A 13,183-nucleotide genomic window follows, 5' to 3' on the forward strand; every position below is an offset into this window, starting at 1 on the left:
TAACCAGCACCGTCACTCCCGTGCCCGTCCTTTGCCAGCTTTATATTGTGCCCTTATGATGGGCTTTTTTTAAATCTAGGTTGTGTTTGTGTTCGGTTTTTTTGTTTGTTTGTGTTGGTTTTTTTGAGCCACTATAAACTTCTGATATCCCAACGAACATACCAGGAATTTTCTCTGCTTGACTTCCTGAAGTTGATTGGAGCCTCTTTGAAGTTTCTTTTTGTACTTCCTACTTGATGTTTGGAAAGAAACACAGCAAGGAGCAAATTCGTTCCTTGTTAAGCATCTGTATGCTACTGAGGTGATTTAAAGGATTTGCATTCTATCCTACTCAGCTATAGCTTTTCTCAAGCTGACAAACGCTGGTGGGCAGAGGCATTCCTCATACTATCCTTTCCATGTAAGGCAAAGGAGACCAGGGCTGCTCTGAGTGTTCAAATGTGCACGCACTATTATTTTATACATTGGTTCAGTGATGTTTTCTGTTTCATTCTGATGAAAAATAAAAACGTTTGGAAAGTTTGAAGATGCTCTTCTAGAACACACATGTCTTCCATAGCCTTAGTTTTGGAAAGGAGCAAAAATGCTGAAACAGTAAAATAGGAAAGGGGAGGAAATCCAGCATATGTAAATGTAAAGGGATGCACATAAATACCGATCTATCCTAGCCAAAGTCAATTATGGGCTTTGCAGTAACTATTAGTACTTGGGCATTTGGGATTATTGCAGCTAGCACTGCAAGAACATTGACTCAGTGGGAGTAGCAATCCAAACTGTAAATACCGTGCTAAATCCAGGGAGTACCATGTTTGAACAATGTGGACATTTTCAGTTCCCTTACCCTTTATCTTAAAAGGATGTACAGGGAAGTACATGAATGAGAAGTACAAGGAATGGCAAGGGTAGCCATAAGGTATGGAACTGCTCCCAAAGAATTGTACATTGGGCTTTTCAAGAAAAAATGGAGACAAGATACAGGTCTCTAAATTAATGGGTGGCATATAGATAATGATCTACTGCTGATTTGAATGCAGTGTCAGGGATATTAAATGAAACCATTAGGAGGATGGTTTCAAAAAAAGAAAAGAAAGCAGTTGTTTACAAAGCATGTAGTCAAGCTGAAAACTGCCTTGTGTCCGGTAGTTACATACCAGAACTTCACATCAAGTCCATTAACTTACAAATTACTAGAAGAAAAAAACATTATGGGCTAATAGATAAATAAATGATCTGTGGCTCGGGAAGTCCATGAAGTACAATTTGTGATTCCACATGCTTTTTATAGGACCTTGTATCAGAGTCTTGTACGGTTAAGCGCAGCTTTCTGACATGTATGACTAGACCACATGCCCTCCATGACAGGGCAAAGGCCTAACTTTGCATTTGAGAGATTCATCTTTACTGAATGCTGAAAGTATTTGGAACTCCACAGAGCTCTCCAGTGTTAAAATTCTTTAGTATAATATGCAGAACTTTCTGTAACTGCAAAACTGTTCTTTATCCACAGTGTGTTCTGAGCTGTTCCAATCTCAGGTCAGCACAACAATAAAATTAATTCCTACCCACCACAATATCAATCTGTAAACTAATGTTTCAAGGACTAGTGTGCAGGAGTAATAAATGTGAACATTTAAGAGAATACACATCAGTAGGTTTAAAATTTTTTTATTGTGCTGCCAAGAGCCAAATTACAAGAAACCGCCTTACAGTTAAAAAAGTAAACAAGCAATCTGCTGAACCGCAGTGCACTCCGAGTGCCACATATGCATCTATTTTTCAGAAAATTATATCTGCATTTCTCTTACAAGAGCACAACAGGAACCAAAGTAAAAGAGTGTAATGGATACAGCACATAGGATAAATCATATCTTTAAAATAATAATAATAAAATAATAATAATAAAAAACATTTTACACCATGTCCTATATCCTGCTAATATTTTCAGAATATGGCCTTGATTGTAAAACAAAAGCAAGCATTTACAATTTCTGGATAAAGACTGCTTACTCTTATGCAAGGAATGGATGTTTTGTCTTGACAAAATCTCTGCAGTAACTGGACAGAAACATCTCTGTTTCAATATCAGATTGAGTACAAAACACTGGGGAGACTACATTTTTTCTTACTGGTGGTTGGAAACTGAAGTTATATAAGCAGAAAAAATGTTGACCCTTAATGATACACCTATTTTTTTCTTTGATGCAAACAGCTAGAACACCTTTTTGATATTCTAAAACAAAAAAAAAATGGTTAATCTTCAGATTAATAAATTAGGTCATTATAATAATAAATTAGTTTTTTTTTTTTTCAGTTTTAAAGTTCAGCAACCTCTGACCAAGTATTTAGAACAATACTTGAGAGTTCCTTTACAAAAAATACATTTTCTTTTCACATTAAGCATACTGGGTATCTGTGTCTCTTATGAGAAGCATTTGTAAAAGAAAAAAGGCAATGCACAAATGGGTAATTAGTATAAAAGTGCCAAGACCTGTTTGGAAAGTAACATTGTATTATACAGTCAGAGTTATAAATGAGGCAAGCTACAATAAACTTCCAGCTTAATGTGGACAATATTCCAGTAGTTGTTTCAAACAATTGTTTGAAAAAAAAAAAAAAAGAAAAAAAGAAAAAAACCTCCAAAATCCAGGAGCTGATGGTGTTAATTTATGGAGTTGATTAGTGCTGCATGTATATTGTCATCAGTGTCTCTAGCCAATGCATTCATTAAAAAGCCTTTTTAAGGCTAAGCAGGAAAAGAAAAATAAGAAACACCCTGAAATGTAGCAAGTAGCAAGAGCAACGCTTACTGCTATAACCGTGCACGTACTGTACACACGCCAACACAAGAGTGCGCGCACACACACACACACACACACACAAACACTTTCGAATCAAATCAAATCAAATCAAACTGTAGGTAGAATGAGATGCTCTTTTCTTGTCTTTCCGAAACTCACAAGCGATTAAGCATTGATATGGAATGCCTGTTATCTGTTTCTGCTCTGGGTAAAATCTCTCTCAGATAAAAATACATTCAACAAGAAAAAAAAAATAGAAAAAAATATATACTGTATACATAGTATTTTATATATACAGTATATATATGTATAGTGTATATACACATGCATGTATATATACATATGTATACCTACATGCATTTGTATATACATATATATACACAAACATACAAATACTTTTTGTTGTTTTTAGCATAATTATATTTACATAAATATTCCTATAATGCTAGAGTTTAAAGAAGCATGATCTCCTTTTTTTTTCTGAGCTTCAAAAAAGGTGCTTGAGTAATATACAATTAAAATTAAGCAGCTTCCTAGCATGGAAGTAGTTTCTAAATCTGCATACCAGTAAATAAGAACATCAACAGGAAAAAAAACAACCTTAAAACAGTCTCTTTTTTACTCTCTTGTAAGCAAGAGCTTTGTCCAACAAAAATATTTTTCCTTCTCCTGTATGAACAACCAGAGATTGATATAAAATAACAAAACAAAACCACAACAGACAAAACAAACAAACAAAAGCCCCTGGAACTGCATGGTGTTCTTGACTTTTCCTTCCTTCCTTCAATACTGCTGTCAAAAGATCCAGTGCTCATATCAGGAATTACTTAGGCCTCAGTCATTTGCTAACTCTGCTGAAGTCTGGCTAATCTAGCCAATCAGCTTTGAAGAAAACAAAAATAAAAACAAAAAGCAGCACAAGGTATAATTTTATACATCCTTAATAAACCCACCCTTTATTTTCTGCTATAATCTTTTCCTTGCTATTTCATTAACTACTGCAGCTTCTCATCATATAGAAAAATATTTGCAGCTACACCACACCTGTGATGTGACAAATTCTGTTCTAGGAGTATATTACTGTAGCAACAGCTGGAAAAAAAAATCAGACCTTTTCATATTTTTTTCATCTGGGGTTAGGCTTTGGGTGCAACAGATGCAATTTCAGAGCAACAAGGAAAACCGCTATCCTGCTGCTCGGCAGTTTATTTTCTTCTCCAGCCAAGCATGACCAGCTTCTCTTCTATGAAGCTTCCTTTTACCTCATTGCCTATCCCTAGCCCCTGATTCCCCCTCCCAAAAAACCTCTATAGCTATGTTACAAGCAAATACATCTTAACAAGTTTTAAAACTTTGGTTCTAAGAAAACACTTGGTCAGTTATCTCAAGGAAAAGTGGGAATGCTTTTTCTGGCACATTGCAGGAGTCAGAGCTCATCCCAGTAAGGTCTTAGAGCTGTACATGTAGTCACAAATCCAATACAATCCACTAAGCAAGTGCACAATTCTAGTTTTATTTTAATAGCAGACTGTCTCTCTCTCTCTCTCTTCTCTTTCTTAATCCTTGGTAAGGGTGCAATTCTTCAAACTGTTTGATAGAAATTATCTGCCTGTAGGTTGTTCTGTTTCTGCATGCTGTAAAATCCACTGTATCTTGAATCCGGGTCTGCAATTCTTAGCATCCTCTGAGAACTGTCCACCTGGACCATGGTACCTTTCTTGCAGTCCACATACACCAGTTGATTGTTTAGGCAAGAAGGCTGTTAAAAGAGAAAGGAAATACTGAGTAAGTTAAACAATTTTTGTATTCCACACATAATTAAAAAAAGTTCTTTTCGTTCAAGTCCATAAGCACAAAACAAAATACAGCAATTAAAGAGCCTAGACTTTTCCCAAAGTTGTTAAATGCTTATGCCAGGCACAGTAACAGGTCAACACTCTCCTTAGAATCACCATGTTTTATCTTCTGAATGGAGCTCTGCTATCCTCATATCCCGGTTGGGTGGGTTAATCTGTTGCTGAACATTTACAACAATGTTCTGTTCCTGGTTTCCAAAAAATGTGAAAGTCTGGAAACAGACAGAAACACAGCACCTTTGTTGGAGCTTTGTAGCAGGACACAGGAATCCACTGCTTTTTCTGATTGATGAGCAGGAGGATGATGATCAGTAAAAGCGCTATCATGATTGGAATTGTCACCAAGGCAACAGAGCCGACAGAGGCATCCTCACTGGGGTGTGGCCCACTGCCGCTTCGGTACTCTCCCTGGAGATGGTTCATATCTGGAAGGTAATGTGAGCATTTGTTAGCGATTACAAATGGGCCTTGGCCATAATGAAGGATGTAATTCTGAAAGTCTCAGTCCTATGTCTTGCCACTCATATGAACTTGGACTTTCTCTCCTGCAATGTCACCTTATTTATAGAAGTTAGAACAAGCAAAAGCTAGTATCTTGTATAGTGACTATATTAGGCATGAAAAGGCCATCAAAAAGAGAGGAAATAGCAGGAATATAGAGCACAACAACAAACAAGTCTGACAATAACCTTTTAGCTCAGTTGTGTTTGCATTATCTTACCTGATCACAACAAAATTCCCACTTACAAAAAAAAAATCAGACTGTGTTTCCATGCTGATGGAAGTCTTTTTTTTTTTTTTACCTTTTAAAGCCAGTAGGACAATTATGATGTGTTTGCTCTCTCATCTGTTGAGACCATATTACAATACTTGCACCACTCAGTCTCTGAAAACAGATTGCTGGCACTCTACTTAGAATGTAAGAAGTTTTGCATGTAATTGCAAAGAATAGTAATTTTCAATGACATCTAAAAAATTCCACACTTTGCAGTGTGTGTTTATAATCCCTAGCCAGGATAGTTGCAACCCAGCTACTAATGCCTGTGAGAAATGAAAATGCTTTAATTATAGAAGTGTAAGGTTAAAACTTCTTAAAAAGCTGCTTAAAAAGCAGTTAAATTTCATGCATCCTTTCTCCAAACAATAGTATGCTATGAGATCATCCTCATATTTAAAAAAAATACATACAAGCTTAGATTGTCCTTCAATTAGAAAAGGTTAAAGACAGTGTCATAGAGTGTTTCCTCTTCCCTGGAATAATGATTGCAGCACAGCTTTAAACAAAAGATACATTTATATCCTTAGACAACTTTATTAGCTCTGTCTCATTATACCTGAGATGGGATTTTTTTAAGCTTTGACATTTGTCTATGATACATTTTAAGCTGTGGTACGTGTTTTCCATCTTTGTTTATCAATAGAAGAAAATCAAATTAAGATCTATCAACTCCATTGGTCTTCTTTCTAGTTTTTGAATCAGAAAAGACATTGCAGAATTTCTTCTCATTCATCGTATTCTTAATTTTATAGAACATCATAATACCAACACAGATGTTTCTTCCATGCAGAAGATGGAATGATAATGAGACCAAATTGCATAAATGTAATTTAATAGACTGACTCATCTTTAATCAAAGAAAAATGCATGTAAGAGTTATGCACTGAAGAATATTCTCAGATAACCACCTTTCCAAAGCATTATATAGATGCTACCTGAATAGAACAAGTAGGTGCATTAAACATGGGGAATAAACAGGCCTCTGTTATCCCAGTTTGTGTCAGATTTTACCTCTGTGAATGTGGATTATGTCATTTTCACTTGGAGTTGGCCAGTTTGGTACTTCTAGTTCAATGTCTCCTCGATGATTTGTCTTCTCAATGGGAATGTTAGTGGGTTCAGGTACATACATCTCTGCGAAATGAGATAAATGTGTTTCACAAATTACAGGCTGCTTAACTTCTCAGTGCTCCTCTTAATTCAGGAAATACACTTGGCCATCTGCAGTGCTTTGTCCTATGAATTCTTTTATTTGTTTCAGAATTTTCATCGTTATTAGTCTGGAATTTTGTTTAAAATGTGTTTCATAATGTATACAGGATACACGCCTGCTGCTATTATCATCATCCTAACATGAATGGGATGATGGAGTGGTGTGGACAAATTTGCTTTTGAAAATACCATTTCAGAATACATGCTTTACTACAGGCTTGCTCCTCTGTGGTATTTAAAAAAAAAAAAAAAAAAAAAAAAAAAAAAAAAAAAAAAAACAAAGGGAAGGCTACGTCTTCCCAGATGATATGTAAACAGTGTCTACTGGGTTCTTTGCCTTCCTTTATTTGCAATTCTCAAAGCAGGGGAATTGCAAGACATGGTACTGCTGAATCTCTGCAGTTGTCCTGTCAGAAGTAGTTACCAGCTGACTAAGATGAGCAAACTTCTGCAGAAGCATTTCAGGACTTACTTTAGAAACCAGTTGCAATTCTTATGTCTCTTGTGCCCATTGCCAAGACAATTTCATACTGCTTTTAAGCCAACTTAAAGTGATAAATAAAGCAATGTAGTATTTGAAAAGTAATGAAGAGACTCAGAAAAGATAGAAATATTAATCACTGTGACATAATCTGCAGAGATGTAAGAATATTAATTTTTGACTTCAATAACGTATTTCCATAACCTTGTGAAAGGACAAACCAGGGGCAAGCAACTAATTTTTGAGTTCACAGTTCTCAGAATAAGTGGAATTCAAACTATGTCTTCGCACAATGTGCCTATCTGTTAAGAATATTAATTTTCCTGAAGTCTAAAACTCTGCTGTCTTCGTGGTGCTGTTCAAACATGAACTGCTATTCAAAAACAAAATTAAATAATAATAATGGCCAGCCTTCGTGAGTGAAGATCCGGGGAAGGTCTTTACACCTTCCAGCCTGCGCATTGGATTTTTTAGGTGAGACACAGTGTGCGCGGAACTGAGCCCACCCTTTAATCCTAAGGTTCATCTGCCGGGGCCAAGCGAGCTTGGACGGTGGCAGCGAGGTCCTTAGGACGTAGGTGGGATGCCTTTAAGGGCTAACGAGCTCCATCTGCCCGGGAGTGGCCCTGACCGGGAATCGAACCCGGGCCTCGGAGGTGACAGCGCCACGCCCTTAACCACTAGACCACCAAGGGCTCCAATTAATCCTGGTAAACCAGCATCACAGTAAACTGGGTTGTCACATCACATTACCTGGACACATGGGACAGCAGCTTCCCTCCACATTGATGGGTTCAGCACAGGGGAGAGGTGGGCAGCTGACAGTGGAGCAGAGAGTCTGACCCTGCAGGCAGTAGCAGTGTGTGCAGCTGTCGATGTCCCAGCGTTCCTCATCTGCGTATGTTTTTCCACTGAAGTGGCAGACAACTTTCTTTGGAACTGCATCTTCTGTTGAAGGAAAACAGTGGTGTGATTATGCAGTAAAGCCCAATTACACAAAAATCCGATTTCTTCCCTAAACACGGAAGTGAAACAATTGCTACAAAGAAATCTCAACTGTAATTAAAAGACCCTCTCTTCACCTTCCAGAAAATCTTTGTTAAAAAGATGTCATTTCTGCTACTTTATATATGTAATTAGCCTGGGCTGCTTCTCCTTACTTTCTTAATGCAAGAGGCTAGAGGAAAGATGACTGGGACAAGAAATGATGATATAAAAAAATGCTGTGAAAATGAAGAAGAATTGATTCTTTTATATGTTTGACTATTTGAGACTTCAATTAAGAAAAAAACCTCCTAATTACCTAAATTTCTATAGCAAGGTTTAAGAAAGATGAAGTTAGTCTAGAATACTGAAAAAAAAACAGATTAGGCAGGATGCCAAGAAGAATGAAGCAACTTGCAGATGAAGTAACCAGAAGTGCTTAGACTATTTATTATGATAAAACACATTTGAAGAGAATCTGATCATTACCTGCAACTGCGTCAACCCCAGGAAAAGGGCAATAACTAAACTCAGTAGATTTTTTCATGCTTAGTGTTATATAAATTGGAAATCAGTGTGATCTTTCTGCCTAAGCATTCAGCATACCATTTTTTTAATGTTGCATCCTATGCAAGCCTTTTAGGTGGTCTGCAGTATACCTTCTGTTTCACTGTGAAGGTAGTAATGAATTGCTTAGCCTAGGAAGTTTTTTGCTGCTGTGGCACTTTATAGATAATCAAAATAAAACCACAAAGCAGAAGCTCCAAAAGCCAAGCAGCAACTCATTTTCACCTTAGCTTCTTACTAACTTTATTTCTTAAGAGGCAAAAATTATTATGATGAAACTTGCTGATTACATGAATTTGCCCAGTAAACATATGCAGGATGTTACAGAATGAAATCACAAACTTCTTAAACCATCAGATAAATTCTGGTTTAACATTCACACAGATTACATATTTAAATATGTCAATTAGAAATACTCTCAAACATAAATAAAAAACCTTATTAAATAATTTGGCCTTTAGTAAAGGTTTTAATTAGTGACAACATAATAGACTGACATAATCTGGAATAACAAGGTTAGCAGTCAGCAGACCAGTGCTACAGATCTGGACAGAATAAATTCAAATGCAAAAGAAGATAATACTAATATTAGTAGAATTATCTGAAAAGCACAAAGGGTTTTGGAGATCCTCGGTATGGGTATCCCATGGCTTCCATGGCTGTAAGTATGGGTCTCAACCTCCCCAAGTAGAAGATTTTATAAATAAATGTTGGGTGCATATGAGAAAGGAAAAGTGGGAGGAAAAGATGCAGAAAGCTCATTAGGTTTTTACCCAGATGATGTGCATGTTGACATAGAGCCAGTGGAGCCCTGTATTAGCCAACAAGTAGATGTGGCTGGGGACGAGGGTGAGGCACACAGCCCAAACACTCCTCTCCTGATAATTACCTGTGCAGACCTAAAGCTGTGTACTGCCTGGGCACTCAGGGCTGATTTGCTTCCAAAGTGCTACCTTGTCCCACTCAGGATACCTTCTTCAATTTAGCAGCTGATTTGTCGGGAAAAGTCCTTTAATTTGCCCAGTTTTGCAAGTTTGTGAGGAACACATCCCAATTTAATACAGTAAATAGTTTTTAGACGAATGAACAAGGGTAAAATCACAATAGCAATGTTGCATCTTTAAACCTCAAGAGGAAATTTTTAAATCCTAATACAGTATTATCCTGTGTGTGTCTCCTGTTTTGGTGTCCATCCCTATGCAAGTATAAACAAGAATGAAGATGAAGACCACAACACCAAAAAGTGCTCAAGGATAATGGAAATGAGACTTGCAGTAAGAAACCTACATAAAAAACTGGAGTTCAGAAGACTGCATCTAGCTCTACTTGCTTCTCTCAAATTTATTCTAGCTGTACTAGAAAATCAGTCTCATCTGCTAAACAAACAGTCATTGTTCTGTTTTCTGCAGAAGAGTGATCTTGTCTTTAACCAAATAGATACACTCCTTTATCATCTCTAAACTAGAAGGTTATCTTTCCAAATTAACCTTTCTTTGTAAGAAAAAAGAAGAATGTTAAATACACAGGATGATATTGAGGATTCAAACAACAAGGCCTGTAAAATTTTGAATTTGAATTTATACAAACTGGATCCAGGAAGAAGCAGAATACAATACAGTGCTAAAAGCCTGCATAATTTTTGAAATTCCAATAAATGAAGAAAGCCTGTTTCCACAGAGTTTGCCTATGCCTAGGGAAGTGATTAAGTACCTGGAGGTACTTAAAAGATGTATAGACACAGCACCTGGGGATGTGATCTAGTGGCAGACTTGGCAGTGCTGGGTTAACCGTTGGACTCAATCTTAAAGGTATTTTCTGACCTAAATGATTCTATGATTTAAGCATTTTATCAACTATTAAATTAAAACAGTGAGGAAGAATCTGAATAAAGATGTGCTTCACAGTTCTCAAGAAATAAAGGGTTGACCAGTAAGAACCAGGAAGACAAAAATTAGGTGCACAACATGACTAGTCTTACATGCAAGAGTATATAGTTCATTGAAACCATAAAAAAAAATAGTTCCCATGGATTTCAGTTATTTAGACCACAAAACATAGTACAACTTGGATTAGTAAAATGCACCATAATTGAAAATCTTCATATCTGAGCATTAATTAAAATCTAGCTTCTGTATTTTGTATTGCTGATCAGTTGCTACTAAAAAATATCATTATGCTTTTATTGCTCACACATTTAAGTATTTCTAATATTATGCGACTAAAAAGGATTCAAAGTCAATTAATTAAAGCCTTATCTACATGTTGAGTGTATATATTTGCAATTGACATGCAAGGTATAGACAAAAAGTTTTAGAGGTTTCATTTTTGTAGTTCACAGCACTAGTCCCTTTCTCACCCAAATCATTCTCCACTACAGTATTAAGACTCATGTTTTGACTCTACTGATTTGATTGCCCAACTCTGCATACGTTCTGTATTTTTTTAATGTTAAAATGTTTTCTGAATTAAAATTCATTTTTATGGTTCAAAGTCAATCACTGGAAGAAAAGCCTGCAGAAAATCAGTTGTCAAAAAAATTCTAAATTCTCCCCATTTTTTATGCAAACCATGAGAAGAAATAGTCATAGGATGACAAAGAACTTTCCCCTCAAAATGTCCTCATCAGGAATCTAAGTATGGTTCCAAAGGCAATGGAAAATTGGGTATTTTGTAACTTTTTCAGACATTTTTTCAAGGAACTCCTTGTACATCATATAAAACTGTATCATCTATTATTAAAGACAGTTTATCTGCAATGAATTAAACATTTCAACAGTTGTATCAATAGTACATATCTGAAAGTACTTCAAAACCTTTCTGACATGTTTCCAAAGGAAAATCGTATTGTTTATAGATGGGCAAGTTGATTCACATGTTCAATTTAATATTTAAAGCCTGTCAATTTTACTATATTACTTTTTATGGAACTCTTGCCTACTGTATCTCCCCCTGCTACTTTTGGAAGTGAAGGTAAGTAAGCTCTGAATGCTTTTCAACAATGCTGCAAAGACTTAATTTCAGTAAGTACATTATCCAATTTTTCTCTATTAGCAGCTTCCATTCTACAGCCTTTGTACTTGCTATGAACTCACAAAAAAGTAATCTTTAAATACTCTATTCAACATGCAATGAAAAAGTGATCAGTAATATCAAATTTTGCAACTTTAAAAATGCCTGGCAATTTTCACTATCTACAGCATACACCATTTACTTTAGCTCCAAATCCAAAACCAGTGCATGGCCCTTAATTCTTTATGCATTTTTTAGTACTTAAAAAATACATATTTTCCCTATGTTTTTCCTCAAAGATATTATCATTAACAAACTTCCATTTTTTTTCCAGTATTTCAATTTAGATGCCTTATTAACAGTTCTACATGCCATGGAATTTCATAGTGCTTCGGCTCATCTTCTGCAGTCATAATTAATGTTTTCCTCATATTATCACACGAATTTTGACATACCATATACATTACCTGGCAAATCTTCCTTTAAATAAAACAATTTTTGTGTAATGTCTTCATCCAATAAAGTGTATTACCATGATTTCAGAAGGATGTCCTCTCGAGTTTGTAGGTAAATTACATGTATATCTCCATGCACTTCTACCTAAAAAACCACAAATCTTGACCCTCCAAGCTCCCTACGCAGATTTCGCTCTCCAGTTCAACTGAAGGCACAAACCATTACTCCCCAAACCAGGGGAACATATTTCAGTTTTGGAATAAAACTTCTTTCTTACTCCCGAGAAGTGAACAGCAAGTTAACTGTTTTTATTTGCTCACCAATACAGTAAGGACAACATTGTCCCTTTCTCAAAACGGGTCTCTCACAGGATACCGGTGGGCAAGACTCAGAGTAGCATCTAATCACACCATCCATGCAAATGCAGCTAGTGCAGACATTGGGTTTCCAGGACTCAGCTGTCAGAAAAATATCTCCTTCATCATTTTTGCAGTAACTGGGCATGCTCTCGTTGCTTGATGAGGAGGGCTGAAGAGGCTCATCTGTAAATATAAACAGATTAAGTTATTTAACATACAGTGGCTAACTAACTTTTCTCATAGTTCCTTAACAAAGAGTTCACTCTTTAAGAACACAATGGAACACGCTGGCTCACTACTTCAACAAAACTAGGACAGAGCCTCATGCCTTTTCAGTCCTTACATGTGATGAAGACCTCGTGATGTGCTCTAGCATAATATGTAGACCTTCACTGAGTTTCCAAAAAAAAACCCAACACCCAACCCAAAAAATCCAACCCAAAACACATTGAGAAAAGGACAGTAAAGTGAAAAATAATCACCATCAGAATCAGCACCTCAAAAAGCCACTCTGAACTCTCTGAATTGCAAGGTATATAGGAATTAATCTTAAACAAGAGAAATTAAATTTTAAATCTAAAACTTGAATCCCAGCTTCTACCATGACAGTCCAAATCTTAGAATGATGCAAAGTGAAAAGCTATTATGCTGCTGTCACCTTCACTAGTGGACTTAGATGAGCT

The 13,183-nt window shown here is 36.3% G+C and overlaps 1 protein-coding gene across 1 annotated transcript in view; it reads right to left on the minus strand.

The window, feature by feature from the left end:
- Positions 1 to 2,074: 2,074 nt before the first annotated feature.
- CRIM1 (cysteine rich transmembrane BMP regulator 1) overlaps positions 2,075 to 13,183 on the minus strand; it is a 173,687-nt gene continuing 162,578 nt past the window's right edge. The window contains exons 13-17 of the mRNA XM_050315533.1: positions 12,462 to 12,683; positions 7,879 to 8,073; positions 6,444 to 6,566; positions 4,892 to 5,079; positions 2,075 to 4,557 (exon numbers count right to left, since the gene is read on the minus strand). Coding sequence (XP_050171490.1) covers positions 4,381 to 4,557; positions 4,892 to 5,079; positions 6,444 to 6,566; positions 7,879 to 8,073; positions 12,462 to 12,683 — 905 coding nt within the window. The 3' untranslated portion in view covers positions 2,075 to 4,380. The remainder of the gene's footprint in view (positions 4,558 to 4,891; positions 5,080 to 6,443; positions 6,567 to 7,878; positions 8,074 to 12,461; positions 12,684 to 13,183) is intronic.

The sequence above is a fragment of the Myiozetetes cayanensis genome, unplaced genomic scaffold (assembly GCF_022539395.1).
Source record: "Myiozetetes cayanensis isolate MyiCay16 unplaced genomic scaffold, myiCay2020 scf2-11, whole genome shotgun sequence".
Lineage (NCBI taxonomy): Eukaryota > Metazoa > Chordata > Aves > Passeriformes > Tyrannidae > Myiozetetes > Myiozetetes cayanensis.